The sequence below is a fragment of the Tursiops truncatus genome, chromosome X, assembly GCF_011762595.2.
Source record: "Tursiops truncatus isolate mTurTru1 chromosome X, mTurTru1.mat.Y, whole genome shotgun sequence".
NCBI lineage: Eukaryota > Metazoa > Chordata > Mammalia > Artiodactyla > Delphinidae > Tursiops > Tursiops truncatus.
This window is the reverse complement of record NC_047055.1, coordinates 100,778,522-100,801,336: the sequence shown is the minus strand read 5'-3', so window position 1 is coordinate 100,801,336 and position 22,815 is coordinate 100,778,522. Positions and strand designations below refer to the sequence as shown.

At 36.6% G+C, this 22,815-nt stretch overlaps 1 protein-coding gene across 1 annotated transcript in view; it reads right to left on the bottom strand.

Moving 5' to 3' along the window:
* LOC141277572 (dystrophin-like) overlaps positions 1-22,815 on the bottom strand; it is a 334,453-nt gene that overhangs the window by 92,081 nt on the left and 219,557 nt on the right. The window contains exon 10 of the mRNA XM_073798896.1: positions 3,929-4,079. Coding sequence (XP_073654997.1) covers positions 3,929-4,079 — 151 coding nt within the window. The remainder of the gene's footprint in view (positions 1-3,928; positions 4,080-22,815) is intronic.

Sequence of the window (22,815 nt, the reverse complement as noted above, 5' to 3'; positions counted from 1 at the left end):
AGGTTGAGTTTGTTCCTAAACAGACCCTAAGCCAAATATTTGGGTACAAATAGTTTATCTGAGAAGTCATCTCAAGAGACATCATGGGCGGGTAGAACTGTGAGATAGTTTACCCCATGGACATCTGGGGCCCAGTCTTGCTGGGAAACCTCTGAGAAACTGGGAATTGAGAGATACCTTGGAATCATCCCACCACTGGGCAAGGATTCTAGGGTACTTATCCATCATTTCCCATCCCTCCTTGGTTAATGGCAGCTCTGGCAGCACTAACTACTTTTTGCCCATGTTCAAACTGTCTGAGATTCTCCTGTGGCCAGTGAATGCCTTCAGACAGAGAGGAAGCCACTGGTATATACAGAAACTGTCTGCACGCAACTTCCAGTGTAGGCCAAGGGGAAGAGAATGCATACATGGTCTACCAGAGGAATGAATGAATGATCACACAGAAAAAGTGGTCAGTTTAAGGTCTAGCACTGGCTGTAACTACTTTATCAGATGTTCAATTAAAACCTATGTGACAAGTGAACCTCTTTTAGTCACAATTTCCATGTGAAAATTAGAATGCAGTTGATGCTTTATTTTTTCCCAACGGGGTAGCAGACGGGATTGCCATAGCTATAGCTCTCCCCAAACTGTTTTATCTTAAGCTGCTGTGGCCAAAGGATGGCTTTGGCGGCAACAATAGCAAAAGCAGCCCCATTCTTCACTGAACCTGAAGTTCATTAAATAAAAAACAGCTCTGGGACTTAAAAAGAAAGGTATCTTTCATCTGCATGAAAGAATTGTGAAGCTAGGTATGACAAAAAGTTATATTAAAAAAAAAAAAGAATGAAGTTGGGTGAGACACACATTTAGGAGGTATGAGTTGAGGGAGCAGATATTTCCTTTCAAAGCCATAAATCCAAGAAGCACAGAATCCTGAGTAGAGTTGTCAGATATGATCCAGGATGCCCAGTAAAATCTGAATTTCAGCTAAACAATAACTAATTGGGGACATATTTACACTAAAAAAAAAGTTCATTGTTTATGTGAAGTTCAAATTTAACTAGGCTTCTTGTACTTTTATTTGCTAAATCTGGCAACCCTAATTTTGGGCCAATCATGAAGGTTCTTCTGTGTGTGTGTGTGTGTGTGTGTGTGTGTGTGTGTGTGTGTGAGAGAGAGATGATGGACGGAGCAAGGCTTTGTTCTTACAGTAAAACCCAGAGCTAGTTTTATAATGGTTATTAGAATGCAACACTGTCACAAATTGCAGATGACATGATTTTATATATAGAAAACCCTAAAGACTCCACCAAAAAACTGTTAGAACTAATAAATGAATTTAGTAAAGTCACAGGGTATAAAATCAATATCCAAAAACCTGTTGCATTTCTATACATTGAAAACAAACTATCAGAAAGACAATTCTTTTTTAAAAAAAATCCCATTTACGATTTCATCAAAAAGAATAAAATGCTTACCAATAAATTTAACCAAGGAGGTGAAAGACCTGTATGCTGAAAACTGTAAGACACTGATGAAAGAAACTGAAGAAGACACCAATAAATGGAAAGATATGCCATGCTCATTGAATGGAAGAATACTGTTACAATGTCCATATACCCAAAGCAATCAAGGGATTCAATGTGATCCCTATCAAAATTCCAATCACATTTTTCATGGAAATAAAACAAACAATCCTAAAATTTGTATGGAACCACAAAAGGCCCCAAATAGCCAATGCAATCTTGAGAAAGAAGAACAAAGCTGGAGACATCAAGCTACCTGATTTCAATTTATATTACAAAACTATAGTAATCAAAACAGTATGGTATTGGCATAAAAAACAGACACACAGATCAGTGGAACAGAATAGAGAGCCCAGAAATAAACCCATGCATAAACAGTCAATTAGTTTGCAACAAAGGTACTCAGAATATACAAGGGGGAAAGGACAGTCTCTTCAATAAGTGGTGCTGAGAAAACTGGACAGAACATGCAAAAGAATGAAATTAGACTTCTATCTTTTACCTTACACAAAAATCAACTCAAAGTGGATTAAAGACTTGAATGTAAGACCTGAAACCATAAAACCCCTAGAAGAAATCATAAGTGGTAAGCTCCTTGACATTAGTCGTGGAAATGATTTTTTGGATCTGAGTACAAAAGCAAAGGGAACAAAAGCAAAAATAACCAGTGAGACTACATCAGACTAACAAGCTTCTGCACAGCAAAGGAAAACATCAACAAAATGAAAAGGCAACCTGCCAAATGGGAGAAAATACTTGCAAATCACATATCTGGTAAGGGATTAAAATCCAAAATATCCAAAATATATAATGAACTCATACACCTCAACAGCAAAAAAAAAAAAAAAAAAAAAAAAAAAATCTGATTAAAAAATGTTCAGAGGAACTGGATATTTTTCCAAAGAAAACATATGAGTGGCCAAAAGGCACATGAAAAGATGCTCAACATCATTAATCAGGGAAATGCAAAGTCAAAACCACTATTATCAAAAAGACAAGAAATAACAAGTGTTGGGGAGAATGTAGAGAAAGGGGGATCCTCATGCACTGTTGGTGGGAATGTAAACTAGTGTGGCCACTGTGGAAAACAGTATGGTTGTTCTCCAAAAAATTAAAAATAAAACTTACATATGATCCAGCAATTCCACTTCTGGATATTTATCTGAAGAAAACAAAAATACTACCTCGAAAACATATCTGCACCCCCACATTCAGTGCAGCATTATTTACAGTAGCCAAGACATGGAAACAACCTTAGTGTCTACTGACGGATGAATGGATAAAGAAAGTGTGGTGTATATATACACTGGAATGTTGTATATATTCCATAAAAACACATAAAAAATAATAAAATCTTGGCTGTTTGTGACAAATTGGATGGACCTTGAGGGAATTATGGTAAGCAAAATAAGTTAGACAAAAACAAACACTGTATGATTTCAAGTATATGTGGAATCTAAAAACCATTACAAACAAACAAACAAAACAAAACTTACAGATGCAGAGAAAAGAATGGTGGTTGCCAGAGGGGAGGGGGCTTGGGGACTGGGTGAAATGGGTGAATGGGGTGAAGAGGTACAAACTTGCAGTTACAAAATAAGTAAGTCATGGGGGTGTAATGTAGAACATGGTAACTATAATCAATAATATTATAGTGCATATTTAAAATTTGACAAGAAAGTAAATATTAAAAGCTCTCTTCACAAGAAAAAAAATTCTAACTTTATATGGTGGTGGATGTTAACTAGACTTATTGTGGTGGTCATTTTCCAGTATATACAAATATTGAATCATTTTGTTGCACACCTGAAACGAATATAATGTCATATGTCAGTTATACCTCAATTAAAAATGGAAGCTGAAAAGAAAAATATTTCTGTAGAAATTCTAATCACAGAAACAATAAATACTTTCTGGAAACCAGGGAGCATAACTGTAAGTGTACAAATAAACTGAAGAAAGGTAACATGGAAATATTAAAATTATTAGATGCTATATTTTATAGGAAAGCAATGTTACAGATGTTCATTTTTCATCAAGCTTGGCCTGCTCTAAGACCTTATGAATCGAAGGTAAAGCCATGTTTAAAAAATCTTGCCTTATTACTTAAATTTGATTTGCAGGTAATCCCTACAGAGACCCTCTTCTAAGAAACCAAAACTTTAATAAATCACATAGCCGGCATTGTTCTCTTCCAGGAATATATTTCATTTTTTTCAAATATGAAATGCCTAGCTATTTTGTATTTGAAAAAGTAAACATCACAAAAAGTATTAGGTAAGAATTATTTTAAAACTCTTCTCAATTGACGCTTTAATTCTTTCTCATCTATAAACCATGGCATGTGTATGTACGTAATACACATATACACTTAGTTTGTTTTTCAGATGAAAACAAATAGCATAAAATATACTAACCTTATGTTGTTGTACTTGGCGTTTTAGGTCCTCAAGATCAGGTCCAAAGGGTTCTTTTTCCATTTTCCTTGTTCTCTCTTCTGTTTTTGTTAGCCAGTCATGTAACTCTTTCAGTTGCTGATTCTGGAGATCCATTAGAACTTTATGTAAACTGAAAATTTGAAAGACGCCTATTATTGCCTCTGTCAAAACAACTTTACTTACTATTATTAAACCTATTACTAGGTAAAATTATTGACATTTATAACTAAATGTGTGTTCACATGGTTTGGGCATCATTGGACATTAAGAAGGAAGGTAAATAAATAAAGCCCATAATCAATCACCTCTGAAGTTATTCTTTCTTTAACTTATTATAGTTCACACATCCCAATTTTTAGAAAGTTTCACATAGCTAACTAAATGTGAACATGCTAAATAAAGTGTGAGCCATCTCTGGTAACTGAGTTAGTAGTATATCCTGGCAATCATTTGTTTATATATCCATTATTTTAATTTTACTATGTGTGGTGATAAAAGACGGCCACAAAATTCTTTGTCATGCCATCAAGAGATGGAGTCCATTTTCCATGCTCATGAATATGGAGTGGCCTTGTGATTTGTTCTGACCAACAGAATGTGGCAGAAGTGACGCTATACGAGTTCCAAGCAGAGGCTGTAAGAGAACAGGTAGCTTTTGTATTCTCTCTATTGGAACCCAGCTGCCATGCTGTAAGGAAGCCCAAGCTAGACTACTGAATGATTAGAGACCATCTTGAAAGTAACTCTGGAGGATAAAATGCTCTCTTAGAAGTTGAGCTTCCTGATGAAGCCCAATGAGTGACCCCAGTCATACCACGATTGCAGAACAACCACCTAGATGAGCCCTGCCCATATTCCTGATCTACAGAATCACGATATAATTATAAACTTTTGTATTAAGCCACTACGTTTTGGAGTCATTTGTTATGTAGAAGTAGATAAGTCAAAGAATGCATTTTTGTTTTTTTTTCCAAAAAAAAAAATAGGGTAATGTAATTACCTATTACCAATGGGTAATGGATTTAAAGTCCAAAGGCTTGGTTTTGGTTCACAGCCTGGCTATATGCCCTAGAACTAACTTCTTAAACGTTCTCAATTTGAATACCGGCATCAGGGACGTGAGACAATATCTTGCCTATCAATCACACAATTTCATGGTGAGGATGAAAGGTAAAATTTAGGTTATTTCACAATGTTGATTCTTCCAATCCAAGAACATGGTATATCTCTCCATCTATTTGTATCATCTTTAATTTCTTTCATCAGTGTCTTATAACTTTCTGCATATAGGCCTTTTGTCTCCGTAGGTAGGTTTATTCCTAAATATTTTATTCTTTTTGTTGCAATGGTAAATGGGAGTGTTTTCTTGATTTCACTTTCAGATTTTTCATCATTAGTGTATAGGAATGCCAGAGATTTCTGTGCATTAATTTTGTATCCTGCTACTTTACCAAATTCATTCATTAGCTCTAGTAGTTTTCTGGTAGCATCTTTAGGATTCTCTCTGTATAGTACCATGTCATCTGCAAATAGTGACAGCTTTACTTCTTCTTTTCCGATTTGGAATCCTTTTATTTCCTTTTCTTCTGTGATTGCTGTGGCTAAAACTTCCAAAACTATGTTGAATAAGAGTGGTGAGAGTGGGCAACCTTGTCTTGTTCCTGATCTTAGTGGAAATGCTTTCAGTTTTTCACCACTGAGGACGATGTTGGCTGTCGGTTTGTCATATATGGCCTTTATTATGTTGAGGAAAGTTCCCTCTGTGCCTACTTTCTGCAGGGTTTTTATCATAAATGTGTGCTGAATTTTGTCAAAAGCTTTCTCTGCATCTCTTGAGATGATCATATGGTTTTTCTCCTTCAATTTGTTAATATGGTGTATCACGTTGATTGATTTGCATATATTGAAGAAACCTTGCATTCCTGGAATAAACCCCACTTGATCATGGTGTATGATCCATTTAATGTGCTGTTGCATTCTGTTTGCTAGTATTTTGTTGAGGATTTTTGCATCTATGTTCATCAGTGATATTGGCCTGTAGTTTTCTTTCTTTGTGACATCCTTGTCTGGTTTTGGTATCAGGGTGGATGGTGGCCTCACAAAATGAGTTTGGGAGTGTTCCTCCCTCTGCTATATTTTGGAAGAGTTTGAGAAGGATGGGTGTTAGCTCTTCTCTAAATGTTTGATAGAATTTGATTCAATGCAACCCCTATCAAACTACCACTGGCATTTTTCACAGAACTAAAACAAAAAATTTCACAATTTGTATGGAAACAAAAAAGACCCCGAAGAGCCAAAGCAATCTTGAGAACGAAAAATGGAGCTGGAGGAATCAGGCTCCCTGACTTCAGACTATACTACAAAGCTACAGTAATCAAGATAGTATGGTACTGGCACAAAAACAGAAAGATAGATCAATGGAACAGGATAGAACACCCAGAGATAAACCCACGCACATATGGTCACCTTATCTTTGATAAAAGAGGCAGCAATGTACAGTGGAGAAAGGACAGCCTCTTCAATAAGTGGTCCTGGGAAAACTGGACAGGTACATGTAAGAGATTAGATCACTCCCTAACACCATACACAAAAATAAGCTCAAAATGGATTAAACACCTAAATGTAAGGCCAGACACTATCAAACTTTTAGAGGAAAACATAGGCAGGACACTCTGACATAAATCACAGCAAGATCCTTTCTGACCACCTCCTAGGGTAATGGAAATAAAAACAAAAATAAACAAATGGGACCTAATGAAACTTCAAAGCTTTTGCACAGCAAAGGAAACCATAAACAAGACCAAAAGACAACCCTCAGAATGGGAGAAAATATTTGCAAATGAAGCAGCTGACAAAGGATTAATCTCCAAAATTTACAAGCAGCTCATGCAGCTCAATAACAAGAAAACAAACAACCCAATCCAAAAATGGGCAGAAGACCTAAATAGACATTTCTCCAAAGAAGATATACAGACTGCCAACAAACACATGAAAGAATGCTCAACATCATTAAGCATTAGAGAAATGCAAATCAAAACTACAATGAGATATCATCTCACAGCGGTCAGAATGGCCATCATCAAAAAATCTAGAAACAATAAATGCTGGAGAGGGTGTGGAGAAAAGGGAACACTCTTGCACTGCTGGCGGGAATGTGAATTGGTTCAGCCACTATGGAGAACAGTATGGAGGCTCCTTAAAAAACTACAAATAGAACTACCATATGACCCAGCAATCCCACTACTGGGCATACACCCTGAGAAAACCAAAATTCAAAAAGAGTCATGTACCAAAATGTTCATTGCAGCTCTATTTACAATAGCCCAGAGATGGAAACAACCTAAGTGCCCATCATCGGATGAATGGATAAAGAACATGTGGCACATATATACAATGGAATATTACTCAGCCATAAAAAGAAACGAAATTGAGCTATTTGTAATGAGGTGGATAGACCTAGAGTCTGTCATACAGAGTGAAGTAAGTCAGAAAGAAAAAGACAAATACCGTATGCTAACACATATATATGGAATTTAAGAAAAAAAATGTCATGAAGAACCTAGGGGTAAAGCAGGAATAAAGACGCAGACCTCCTAGAGAACGGACTTGAGGTTATGGGGAGGGGGAAGGGTGAGCTGTGACAGGGCGAGAGAGTGTCATGGGCATATACACACTAACAAACGTAGTAAGGTAGATAGCTAGTGGGATGCAGCCGCATGGCACAGGGATATTGGCTCGGTGCTTTGTGACAGCCTGGAGGGGTGGGATAGGGAGGGTGGGAGGGAGGAAGACGCAAGAGGGAAGACATATGGGAATATATGTTTATGTATGACTGATTCACTTTGTTATAAAGCAGAAACTAACACACCATTGTAAAGCAATTATACCCCAATAAAGATGTTAAAAAAAAAAAGAATATACTGCTTCATCTCATAATTGATAATCGGCCTCAAATCTTTCAAGTAAAAAAGAATATAAAAATACATGTAATAAATAAAAATACAGACTTTTCCAAAAGCAAAAAAAAACAAACTACAAATAGAACTGCCATATGACCCAGCAATCCCACTACTGGGCATATACCCTGAGAAAACCATAATTCAAAAAGAGTCATGTACCAAAATGTTCATTGCAGCTCCATTTACAATAGCCCGGAGATGGAAACAACCTAAGTGTCCATCATCAGATGAATGGATAAAGAAGATGTGGCATATATATACAATGGAATATTACTCAGCCATAAAAAGAAACAAAATTGAGCTATTTGTAATGAGGTGGATAGACCTAGAGTCTGTCATACAGAGTGAAGTAAGTCAGAAAGAGAGAGACAAATACCGTATGCTAACACATATACATGGAATTTAAGAAAAAAATGTCATGAAAAACCTAGGGGTAAAACAGGAATAAAGACACAAACCTACTAGAGAATATGGGGAGGGGGAAGGGTAAGCTGGGACAAAGCGAGAGAGAGTCATGGACATATATACACTACCAAACGTAAGGTAGATAGCTAGTGGGAAGCAGCTGCATAGCACAGGGAGATCACCTCGGTGCTTTGTGACAGCCTGGAGGGGTGGGATAGGGAGGGAGATGCAAGAGGGAAGACATACGGGAACATATGTATATATATAACTGATTCATTTTGTTGTAAAGCAGAAACTAACACACCATTGTAAAGCAATTATACTCCAATAAAGATGTTAAACATAAAGATGTTAAAAAATAAAACCATAAAATGCCCCCGAAGAGAAAAAAAAATTAGGTTATTTCATCCATTAATTCAACAAAAAGTTGAGACTCAAATGAGAAGTATTAGTACCTGTTTTAAGGTAAATATTCTTCATGAAGGCATGTTTAAAGCATTTTTGAAAACCATAGTATACTGCACACTGATCTCTTTATGTCAATAAAGAGGACATAATTCCAGTTAGAAATTTATTATTCTGATTTATAAAATCTTTACCAGAAATTTCCAATAGTCTGCATGTTTAAACATACAAAATACACACATAACTGAGAGTGTTTTAAAATAATTTAGATTATACAATTTACCATTACACCTTTAACCTTATAGAGACACATGTCTCCTGAGGCACACTGTAATCAAAAGTCTATGAGAACAAGCTTTCATTTATCAAACACAAGAAGTAGATGTTTTATTTTTATGGGAAACAACATAGATGAAGCATCCATTTAAGTGGAAGCAAAAACTCAAAAGTTGCTAGTTTAAGTCTCTTAGGCAATGAACACCATCCTGACATTGCAAGGTATATAAATCTTTTACTTTATTCGTTTAGTCTATCCCTTGAGAACTGACTTGATAATAAGATTTCATGAAAATTGGCTGCAATATCATTCCTTGTGTTTGTTGTTTTTCCTGCCCCGTTTCTTGTTATATTGAGCTAAAAATCTCACAATGTATAAACTAAGGAAAAAAATCCCACATTATTACTTATACTTGAAGAAATGTTTCAAGTCTAACACACATGTGTTAGTGTTAATAAGGGATTTCATTTAAAATATATATATATATATATATTTTTACTTTTGGACAGACGTTTCATTCAACAAATATTCACTGAGTTCCATATCTGTGCTGGAAACTCCTGTTTGTTAGGAACAGACAAAAGAAAATATCCTTATATTCAAGTAGCTTAGAGACCTTTATGGAAATTCATACATCAACAATTTTAATAGTACAAGGAAATCATTATAATTAGATTTATATACATTCAGAGGAGACATAAAAGCAGCTCCAAGTTGACCTGGGTTCATTATGAATGGTGTCATTACACAACACATAGCCTGAGAGTTGAGACTTAAAAAACTGAGTCATACACTTATTAAATGTAAAATTATTGAGTACTTAGATATTATGAATGGAGAGGTGAGAAAGACCCACACAGCCCCTTACAGTCACAGATCTTACATTCTGAGGATGGGGGCCATAGATAATATAGAGCTCATTAGGCCATTAGTTAATTGTAATTGTGATCATGCTATGAAATGAGAGTAACAGAACTGAGTCTGTGAGGTAAGGAAAGGCTTTTCTGAAGCACTAATATTTGAATAACTCTAAAGTCTGAAGTAAGAGGAAGTAGTGAAGAGGAAGGGGTAAACATTTTCTAAATAGAAGAAATCACCTGTGCAAACGTCCTGAGGCATCAGAAAGGACCAGGAAGGCCGATACAGCTTGATGATATAAGGTGTGGGAGAGTTATACAATGTCATACCCTACACTAATCCATGGGTTCTGGGAAATTTCTTGAGCTCTGCCTGAAAATCTGAAGTGAACCTCGAATAATCTTTTATGTTTAATAGTGGTTTCATCTTATAAACCTGGAGTCAGAGACTAACCAGTAAGAATGGATATACCAGTAAGCACTTTGTCAGGTATTGCATCTTTTATAGGTGGAATGTAGGAATGTGTAACTGAAGGTTCTTGGAGAAGGGGCCGGCATAACTGGGTGGCAGATGTTGTATGGGGACACTTGGTGTGCAGCCTGTGTGGTTCAATATTTTAATGACTGGTACAATTACATCAGTGTTTCCCAGACAAATAGATCCCTGCTTTTCCTCTCTAGACCAATGGTTCTCAAAGTGTGGCTCCTGAACCAATAACATCATCCTATCCCCTTGGGGGATGTCTTAGTGCACGCACACGAGTGTGTGTACACACACACAGAGCTTACGTGTGTGTACATATATATTTATATATAGTGTGTACATACATATGATTTTAATGTATATATGAAATCATATAGCTTAGGATGAAAATTAAGTAAAAAGTAAAAAAATGATTATTTTAAGGGAAAGTATTTAGTGTATAATGATAAAGACAAGTGCAGAAATGAAAGAAATTGTGAAGGTGGAGCATGATTAACTTGTCTTTGAAAATCATTCAATAATTACATTTGGTTCTGATTATCACCTAATGAGGTAGCTAATACTGTTATTTTATTTCTGAGGACACTGTAACTTGGAAAGGTTAAAGAACCTGCCCAACGTGTCTCACAGACATGTTAAGTCTGTATATAAATGGTAAACTGTGACCCAAGTCTGTGCTCTTAACCTTGAATTATTTTCCTTCTTCATGGATAAAATGTTGTATTAGGTTGGGTCATATGAAGTTGCTGGTACTTGAGGTTTTTATTCCATGAAAATGACAATTTCATTTTGTTCAACCTAAAATACTATTAAAATGAGAAAGTCAGTCCACATTTCCAACTAACATTCTCAAGATGCAAATAAATTAGGAAAATTTATCAAATTCATAAAATAAAAATCTACCACCCACAGGCAAGGAAAGAGTTTGCATTTTTCTTGGTTTCAATTTATGGTTTTCAAGTGGTCATTTAGAAAAGGACATAAAATCAAAAGGAGAATGGAGCATAAATATGACTGGCACTTGAGAGAGGAGGTAGGCAAATTGCAATAAAATAGCTCCAGACAGGAGATGGTCCTGACAAAGTCTAGAGGCAGAAGGATGCAGGATATGATACTACAAACTGCTGCAGCCAACTTCCAATTGTAAAAAGCATAGGTGGACAGAGGGAGACTAGCAAAACCAATACAATGAAAGAAGCTAGGACTCTGATGGCACAACTGAGTCACAGACTTAATGGTCTCGAGTCACCCCACCTGTAAATTTATTGTAATAAGATAATAGATATCCTTATTGTTTTAACCATTGCTTCCCAAACTTTAATGTGTATATGGCTCACGTGGTGAGTGTGTCTTATTACGGACTCTAAGTCAGTGGGTCTGAGAAGAGGGCTGAGATTCTTCATTTCTAACAAATGCCCAGGGGATGCCAATGTCGCTGGTGCATGGATCACACTTTAAGGAGCAATGCTACAAACCACTTTGAGTTGAGCTATTTGTTAGTTACAGTAAAAGGCATCTTAAGGTATACCGTTTTTTAAATAATTTTATTGGAGATCTGTCTCTCACCTCACACCCACTGCAGGAACATTAGCTTCCTTAACATGAAAGAAATCAATGCAAACATAGGATCTGCTTTACAGAGATGCTGTTGGACCCTGGGAAAGCATTTATTCCCCAACCAGTACTGTCCAGAATCTTCTACAATAATGTAAATTTTGTAGATCTGCACTCTCCAATACTGTAGCCACTATAGCCATGAGTGGTTACTGTGCACTTGAGATATGGCTAGTGTGACTGAGAAACTGAAATTTTACCTATACTTAACTATAATAATTTAATTTCAATTAAATAGCTACATGTGGCTACTGGCTACAGTATTAGCACAACTCTAAACCAGCAGATAATTGGATTTACAACAGCAAAAATCCTTATTTGAAGTCTTCACCATACCATTTCTTTATGCAATGCAATATTTATAAGGAATGATATTCTGAGTTAAGGAATCTAGCAATAAATATGAACAGCAATTTTTGATATTTCCATTCTCTAGACACAAACTTATAAATGCCAAAATTGTACATGTTTTTATTAATTTCAGCCGATATTTGATACTCTTAAGAGTGTTTCTTGGACTTTATGTTAATATATTATAAAAAAGATGTAAAAATACTTACAAAAAATTAATCATGTATGTAAAAGTACAGACTTTATAAATCCTAGGGGATTACAGTTAAAAATTACAAAATTACCAAGAATGGTAAACCCTTTAGGAAGACAAGTTCTCAAGCCCAATTTCCTAGACTTCATAATTATTTGTTTATATGCAATTCTTAACGAAGAAATACAACTAACAGAAGAAGGTAAAGTATTATTGTGAATTTCTAGATTATAAAAGAATCACCAGCGATGTTCAATTAACATGTTATAAATTCACAATACAATCCCATGATTTAAGTTGTCAATGAAACATATAGTTGGCCAGTGTGAATTAGAGAAACTGAATTAACAAGACATTTTTAAACTACATGCCATTTAGTAACTAAAATCACACTGATAAAAACTAAAATTAATTTATTCACTTATTTAAACTGTTGGCTTGAAAATCTTAGCAAAATGGTTTTAATGAATAGATTATAGAGTTCTGATTTTACCTCAGGAATTGCTTACACGCAACCAGATGCTCCAAGAATTCTGACATATGCTTAAACGTGTAGCTATATAAACCCTATAAATCCCCGTATATGGGTTTTTATTTCATTTACTCTATTAATAAAGTGGCCATTGAAGGTGATGTTTAAGTCCAGTTTTTATTCAAATTATCACATAAAGGTGAATTAGTGGAATTTATCTCTAGCCAGGTGATTCCAATGAACACCCAGGGTTGAAAATTATTGTATTGGTTCTCAGGACTCAGGCATAATACTTACATAAGCCCTGGGATGATGACAAGTGGCAAACGTTTTGGTAGCTGACCCCAGGCAGCATGGCCACTTTATTAACCAGAGGCATGGAGATAATATGGACATAAGTTTATGGTAAATAAAAATGTCTTTACCCAATTATTTATAAACTAATAATACTTTATAAGTAGTACACTATCTATTAAATAGTAATTCTGACCTTGCACAATTTGGGACTTATAAATAAAATTTTATTTGTGAGTAACAAATTATATTCATCATTTGTCAGACAATAAAAGTATTACTGTAATTAATCCTAATGATGCAGGAACTGATATTAGCCCAAATTTACCGATGGGGGAACAAAGGTTTACCTGAGTCAAAAGGCAAGCAAGGGGAGGTGGGAAAGTGGGAATCAGGTATTGTGGCCCTGGGGTCTGCTTCACCATTATGCTATATTACCTGTACAAATGATACTTTTTTAGAGATAACTTTTGTATCTATTCCTCATTTCATTTATGTCAGTGATTATCAAGAAGGAAAAATAGAAGAAAAAAGAAGGTCATTTACTGGGATTTTCTAGATTTTTGTCATTAATAGATAATTTTACTCTTTCTTCTCACCAAAACAAGGGGACATTATAAGGTTTACGTTAATGACAGAAACCACCATACACTTTGAGACCCGGTTCCCGTCAAACATATGGTGACAAAGTAAAATGAATGACCAGACATTTTAAATATTTATAATGTTTCATTAAATGTAAGAAACAGAAAATCTGATATATTCCAGGCAAAAAAAGCAAACATTGCTTTAAAACAGAAAAACAATATTGATAAATTCAAGAAAACTTTCAGTCACATATGTACAAATACATAAAGGGTTTCTGTTGTCCGGCAGTAATGAATGGGCCATATAAAGCACATGAGTATTTTTCAACTCTCAAGGCTTAGAACATTTATCAAAGGTCACTGAATGCCCTGTGAAACATAAGGCTTAAAACTAAGAATCCAATAAAGTAATGACTCCCAAATGCATAAGACTTTCACCATCACTGTCACTTCTACTTGATCACCTTTACTGTCACCACCTCCACCACCAATATCTGCCAGTTCCCATACTAAATTTCTTAAAGTCTATCATCAGAATCTGTGCACGTGCTTAATCCCTCCTGCTCCCCTGCACCTCCTTGCCTTAAAAAGGCCATCCTCTTTCCTCCAACTCCTAACCACACCTTAAAAGACCCAGCTGCAAAGCCTGACACTAGACAGTGGTCTTCTGTCTCTAAATCTTAGGCACTAGTGTAGTAGGAGTTTCCATTGGAGAATGAAGTGAGGCAACGGTCTAACAGAATCATATGAAGAGTTTCTTTTTTTTCCCCCAAAACAGATGTGTCCATGCTCTTCTCTACAACACCACCACTCCCACCAATCGGTACACTGACATCTTGGGCCAGGCAAGAAAGCAAGGAGAACAGGTCAGGCACATTTTTCGAAAGCTCCCACTAATTCTCACACTTACCATTCTATTATACCCTGCAACCTGGTAGTGGAGGCCAGTTTTTATTCTACAGCCTCACAATAAATATTTTAGAAAGAACTCACCTGCAAAGTTTCTCTTCCAACAACAGAAATGAAACTTTCAATCCTCCCTCAAAATCAAATGTATTTATTTAGTATTTATTTTTCCACTGAATGGAATATGAAAAACAGTATTGTGTTCAAAAAGGACTCTGTGAAACAAAAATGCACCACTGTATTTTTTTTTTTTTTGGATTGTATTGGGATTTACCGAATTAACAAATGAGTTCCAGGAATGTCTGTCTTCTTATTTGCCAGTAACTCTGAGTAAAGAGGAGGCCCATGTGGTCCTGGCTCACCCGTATCCTGAGGATGATGTTGGTAAACCAGCTTAAGGTGTGGAGGGTCACTTATTGGGGCCCCAACTTGGGCCATTCCTGGGTCCTGATTTCTGCCACCTCACCTCCAAAAGGGAGCTCTGTCACATGAAGCATCTAGCAATCCCCCAAGACTAAAGTAGCCATGAATGGGGCCACTTTCCCAGTGACCACAGAGAAGCAAGGGCCAGGGGATGATGCTACCTCAGCCACTTCCTTCAACTGGAATGGAAGAGGGGCATACATCATGTAGGACTACCGGGGTTTTTTATAATAAATCTCAAAAGTGAATTAGTGTTTAATGTCTCTGAGAACAAAATCAAACCAAACTTTCCTTTCCACTTGGATCTTGATGCTATTTTATTCCTCCATCCATATAGCTTAACAACAGTTTAATTACTGAGATTCTTCAACTATCCAGAGCAATATTAAAGTTCAAAATGCAAACAAATTCATTTGCATTTTGACAGCATAAATTCAATATAGTAACAGTAACATAATAAAAAAGCTGCATGGTTGGATGCAATAGATTCTTGTGGCAAATACACTATGGCAACACTCAATTCAATCTTCCTGATTAAATACTTACAAAGTGGGTGAAGAAACTCTCAGATGTCATCACAAACCAAAGGTGACTCTTAAATACGATTGGAAGTCTGTTTAAATTATCACTAGTAAAAATGGGGTATGTTGACACTCTAAGATCATTTTAATTTATGCAATAAAAACCCACTCTCAACTTCAAAAATTATGTTACTATATAATATCTGGCATATACGAGACATACAATAAATATTAATTGAATGCATAAATAATATCACTTATCAATCAGACATAAGACAATATAGTACAAAAATGTATACACTTTTCCAATCAGAAATACCAGAATTAAGATTATAAAAACGTCAACTTCCATTAAATCTGCTCCTGTTGAGACAGTCCACTGATTTAATTTGAATCAGTTTTCTAGCCATAAATGAGAATAGCAACACTTTACCTGACACATTGTTTCTCAAACATGCTGAGCTCACTCCTGCCTTGAGATCTTGCCATTTGCTTCCCTTTGGCACAGCTATTAGCATGGACATTCCCTCCCTTCGTTTAGGCCTCTTCTTAAATATTACCTCATCAGGGAGGCCTTCCCTAACTGACCATGTACCCACAGTAACACAACGTTTCACTCTCTAAATCTATCCCCTGCCTTTTTTCCCCCTTTTTATCATTTAATGCCATCTGCTATGATATACATATTTTACATATTTTTTTAATTGTCTGTCTCCTCCCACGAACAAGGCATGCTCAATAAGAGAGGGATTTAGTCTGTTCTGTCCACTGATATTTCCCCAGTATCTAAAACAGTGCAGGGAACACAGGAGGTAAGAATTGTTAGTTAGATGGATGAATGAATGATTGAGCTTAATTTTCTAATTATCATTATTTATCTTTCTGAAAAAGCAGTGTTCCAAAAAATGCTACTCTCAATTCTCTGAATTCCAGAGATTTGGCTTTCCTATTTATAATTTAAACTATGAGAGTCACATACTTTATATTATCGGAACAAGTTGTGTCCACATTTTTTTTTTTGGCCATACCACGTGGCTTGTGGGATTTTAGCTCCCCAACCAGGGACTGACCCGGGCCCCCACCCTCTGTCCACATTTTAACTGTGTGTTGTTTACAGAAAAGACTGTCATGGCTGGCCATATCGATTTAAACCTGATCAACTTACTGTATGTTAATAACTGCTGCTTATTAGGCCAATAATGAATTGTCAATACTCTCACACTGTCTCTATTCTATATTCTTTCACAAGAATCTTGCTGTTCCATGTCAACATTTGAGGAATGGACGTGACATCACCAGCATCATTTCTGGAGCTTCTGAGAAAGTAGTTAATATGTTTGGCCCACCTCAGTTGATAGAAAAATCGGGTGCTTAGGAATCACCTGAGCTCTCATAAAGTTACAGATCCTGATTCTGTTGCATGAGGGCTGAGATTCTGCATTTTTGACTATGCCTCAGGTGATGTTGTTGCTAGTGGCTCCTGAACCACCTTGATCTGCAAGGAATTCTTATTTTAACATGATTAGAAGAAAAAAAATGTATTAATGAAACCATGATATAAAATGACAAGTGAGTCTAAGATTACACACTGTTAAAAAGTTCACTGCAGGGTTTCCCTGGTGGCACAGTGGTTGAGAATCCCCTACCGATGCAGGGGACGCGGGTTCATGCCCCGATCCGGGAAGATCCCACATGCCGCGGAGCGGCTGGGCCCGTGAGCCATGGTCGCTGAGCCTGCGCGTCAGGAGCCTGTGCTCCGCAACGGGAGGGGCCACAACAGTGAGAGGCCCGCGTACCGCGAAAAAAAAAAAAAAAAAGTTCACTGCAACAAATTCATTTAACAGATTAAAACTACTTAAGAAATTAATTCATTTATTCATCCATTCATTCAGATATTCACATGTGCAATGTGTTAGTCACTTCACTTGGGAGAAAACAACCCACCCATTTGTTCAGCAACTCTTTTGCTCTATTCACTCCCACATATGTTATCTCATTTCCAGGTTGGAACAGACATTTGAAAGAGAGAGACAGAAAAAAAAAAGATGAGCCAGAGTTGTGAGACATATTTTTCTCTCCAGTCAAAGTGTTGATGGTGATTCACAATTATTTCCCATGTTATGGCTTGTATTTTCACCCAGAGACTATTCGTATCTCTCCTCCTGCTGATGTAAACCAGAACACAACTTCACTTGGCCTCCTTACTGACTTACTTTCATTTGTTTTTCCCTCACCATCACAAAGGTTTTAGTTTCCCCCTGCATGTCCTAACCACAATTATCAGAGAAGTTGATGGAACTTGCTGTGCTTATCTTTATGAGTCCTTGTAGAAATGTCAGTAAATCTCTTTTGCTCTCTGCAGGTTGCATTTTTCAATCAAATTAATTAGCTTATTCATAGAGAAGAAAATCTTCTGTTTTCCCTACGCCAGTAGTCTTCTTGTACTTCCACAGAGGGAAGTTTTGTCTTTTTCTTCTCTCTCCCTCACCTCCCACCACCCAAAGGGTATTCTACAGCATAAAAATGAAACAAAACAAAAATCATTTTGCCTACTCTTCTGAAGGTTTCCAGCTCGAGCATGTCAACAGATACTGTCTTGTCTTAATTATTTTATTTTAACTATGCAATCAATGGCACTTAGTTCTTTCATTTCAATCTCATAAACATTGTTAAAGATTGGTAATTGACCAACAGCAGCATGTTTATGTCAAGGTAGTGTGTGGCTAGAGATATCTTAACAAAGTTCTTTATTATATTAGCCTTTGCTTCATTATCAATTCATGTCCACGAAGATATCAGAATTGAAGAGGAAAGAAATTAATAAGGAAAGAATCCAGTGAGAATAGAATAAAATGGAAAGAAAGGAAGAAGCATCTACATATTTATGTTTTTACTTACATTCCTTTGAAAGGAATATTTTTAAATGTTTCAATAATAAAATTATAACTTCAAATGCAATTTTTATCACACTGCTCATGTTCCCTTGCCCCACAGAAAACATTCACAAACAAATCCTTTGGGGGAAAAAATGAGCAAGGGAATTAGAACAGGCTGGAGGAAAAAAAGAACAAAAAATATATATGAGGCATAGCTATACAGTATGGTTAAAATAATTAACCTACGGCTAGTCATCTTATTTATAATGATGATAATTCTTTACATTTCGTAATAATTTTGCATTCATAATCTACTTTTCATACCCTATCTTGGCCAGTATCTTTTAGAGGTGTGCCAGGTTCTGTGGAACTGCCACTGTTCCAGAAATCAGTAACTGAGGACCACAGAGGGAAAGTATGTCGCCCAGTTCACATAAATATGTGTTTGAGAAAGGGAGACCTTATCCCTTAGGCAAATTAGAGTAGATTTAGCATAAGTTGGAAATCAGAGCATTTTGTTACCTCTGTATTTTTAAAATTTCCTGTTTTGCTTGATAATTGTTAATGGTTTGTGGGATAAACAGCATTTCCTAGATACAACCTGTATAAAGGTAGCGTCTGTATGTATGAGGCAAGGATGCCTGTTTCCAGGGGGAAAAAAAAAATCTTGACTGTTAGAACAGCAAAAAAGAAAATAAATACAGCAGGAATGGTTTATAAATTAATGACTGGGCTAAGATAGTAGAATACATGCATGTATTATTACAACCACCTCCTGGCATAAGATACTAGCATCTCTTACCTGGGCTATGGCACTGATTATAACTGCCCTGTCTTCTTCTAGTGGTATTACCGATATTTTCTTTACCTGTTTTTCCCCTACTTAAAACCTTTTGATGGCTTTTTCTTGTACTTATGCTAGAACTCAAAGCCCTTGACTTTACCCTGACACTGCAATACACGACAAGACCCCTACGTGTATTTCAACCCCATCTCATACTTCAGCTATCTAATCTTCCCTCCTGCAACTCTCCAGCTATGCTGGCCTTTTGGTTCCTCTATCAAGCCAGACTGTCCCTATTTTAGGGCTTTTGCATTGGCTGTTGCCTCTGTCTGAAGTGTACTTCCTCCTGATCTGTATATGGTGGTTCCTTCTTGTCATTCAAATTTCAAATTAAATGGCACCGCCCCAGAAATAACATTCTGGGTCACAAAGGCTAAGTTAGCCCCTCAAACTCAAACTCTATCACATTACGTTTTAATCTCTTCAAAAAACGTATTCCTATCTGATATTTTTTGTGTATATATGTGTGTGTGTGTGTGCGCGTGTGTGTGTGTGTGTGTGTGTGTGTGTGTTTTAATTTTACTGGATGTCAGACTCTCTAGAGCTTCTGGAACCTTGCCTCTTGTGTTCATTACTGTATCCCCAATGCCTTGAAATGTAACTGATATTTTGAGGCAGTCCATTAATATTTATTAATATTTGTGTGTATAGAGATACAGATGTAAATAGTATTATATACATATACACACACTATTACATATATAGTGTTTATATATATCACAATGACTATATATTGAATGCAATTTGATTACTGCTCATAGATATGTTGGTAGATAACTTATAACTTACAAGTGTAAATATTCATAGATTTTAGTTATCAGTTTATCTGTATTCCCAGGCAATTTTTTTACTTTTGTGATAAGACAACTTAAGAATTCTAGCTGTCTTTGGTTATATCTCATAGGCCTAGAGAAACCTTAATTATCATTCCTCTCACCCTAACTCTATGCTTAGGCAGGGGTAATGGCTTCTGACTGGGTCTACCCATATCCTATCTTTCTTTGTGGGAGCAAGTTGAAAGGTGCGGACTAATCTATTTTTTGTCTGTTAGCAATTTACTATGCCTTCCTACTCCTAATTAGTCATATGTTTGGAAACAATATGTAATGCTCCAAATTGAAGCTAATCATCAACATGGCCATGATAGCAGAAACCGAACAGGTAGCAATGTAGTAAAGCATTAAATAAAACCTCACATTATATTTTTTTAAATACTGGCAACATCCTGTTGTTATAATCAGCTTTCGATTCCTCTAAAACAATCTATCAAAAGCCAGGTCCTCCATAGTTTGCATACTGGCTTATCTCATTTAGAATTTTATGCATGAAAACCCACAGAGTTAGTGAAAGTGGTGGGAGAAACTTACTATTATTTACAAACTCACAAGAAATTTCTGAATTTGCTTGGCTTAAAAAATCCTTTCTGTATGTGTATCTCAACAAATTGTCCAGACAAGTCTATGTGCTACAAGCAGTTCTGTATTAGTGTCTCATTTTAAAACCTCTATTATGTTTTAACAAAAGCTATGCCAGCTAAGAGGCTGCCCTTACCTTCTTGCTAATCATTCTAAAAGCTTAAATACAAACCGAAGTCCCCCAAACTTCCCTAAGGACAAACTATACTTTGATGTCAATCTTAGCTCAGTAATATTGATATTTCAGGTTTTACATCCTCCAGCAGGATGGGGGTGAGGAAATTACACATATATGTGTGTGTACATGGTCATCCATGCGTGTGTGTGTGTGTGTTGTCATCCATCACCTAATGGTAGATATCTCTTTAACAAGGGAATTTTTAAAAATTAACCTGTTTTTAAATGTTATAATAACAGATTAAAAACTTGGGATTTTAACTTTAGGCTGAATTCACCTTTTCTCAACTCAGTCTCAAGCTGCAATTAATTAACTGTTAGTATGAATAATTAATCCCATATTGTTAGTCCTATTGAAAAAAGAGAGTGAGGAACGATGGAGGTATTTAACCTCCAGAAGAGGATGGCAAAACAGAATGCACGAAGGAAAAGAGGGTGGTGCCACTATGGGAAAGGCAGTAAAGGAGGAGGTTTGATTTTAAAGACTTTCAAATTTTATCTGAGGTTGCTCTGTTTAAGTTGCACAAACGGGTGCAAACAAAAGTTGCAACCTGAAGAATGATGGCATATGACCACAAGTAGGAGGCTCTATATCTTATGATTTATAATAATAAATGGGTGGCATAAACTAGTTGAGTCTTGGGCATGGGGGGGAGACTTAATAGTTATAATATGGCTATTATAATTTTCACATCTAGGGTTAGTTGCAATCGTCGAAATGATCACAGCTGGGGGAAAAGTCAACATGCACAGACTACTATCTCCAGGTTTAGAACAACAATATTCGTGAAAATTCTATCTTATATATGCTTTATTTATTCTTTCAAAATACACGAGCATAAAAATGTGTTTTTCGAACTCCAGTTCGTTTCAGGACCCAGTTTGGGGAAAAAAAAAGATGCTCAGAGTCTGAAAGCTCGTGACGCAAAGCTGCTGAACGAGTACCGGGATCCGAGGGGACGTCCCCACACCTCAAGAGGCAGCGAGCAGGCAGCAGCTTCAGGGAGCTCAGCAGCTGTGTGGATGAAAGGCTCTTGGTGCTGCAGCCAGGAGTGACTGCTGTGCCTCTGAGGTGAGACAGCCAACTTCAGGACACTGGTCAACAAGAGACCTCCCAGCTCCACGTAATATCAAACGGCAAAAATCTCCCAGAGATCTCCATCTCAACACCAACACCCAGCTTCACTCAACGACCAGCAAGCTACAGTGCTGGACACCCTATGCCAAACGACTAGCAAAACAGGAACACAACCCCACCCATTAGCAGAGAGGCTGCCTAAAATCATAATAAGGCCACAGACACCCCAAAACACACCACCAGACGTGGACCTGCCCACCTGAAAGATTCAGCCTCATCCACCAGAACACAGACACTAGTCCCCTCCACCAGGAAGCCTACACAACCCACTGAACCAACCTTAGCCACTGGAGACAGACACCAAAAACAACGGGAACTACGAAACTGCAGCCTGCAAAAAGGAGACCCCAAACACAGTAAGATAAGCAAAATGAGAAGACAGAAAAGCACACAGCAGATGAAGGAGCAAGATAAAAACCTACCAGACCTAACAAATGAAGAAGAAATAGGCAGTCTACCTGAAAAAGAATTCAGAATAATGATAGTAAAGATGATCCAAAATCTTGGAAGTAGAATAGAGAAAATGCAAGAAACATTTAACAAGGACCTAGAAGAACTAAAGAGGAAACAATCAAAGATGAAAAACACAATAAATGAAATTTAAAATACTCTAGAAGGGATCAATAGCAGAATAACTGAGGCAGAAGAATGGATAAGTGACCTGGAAG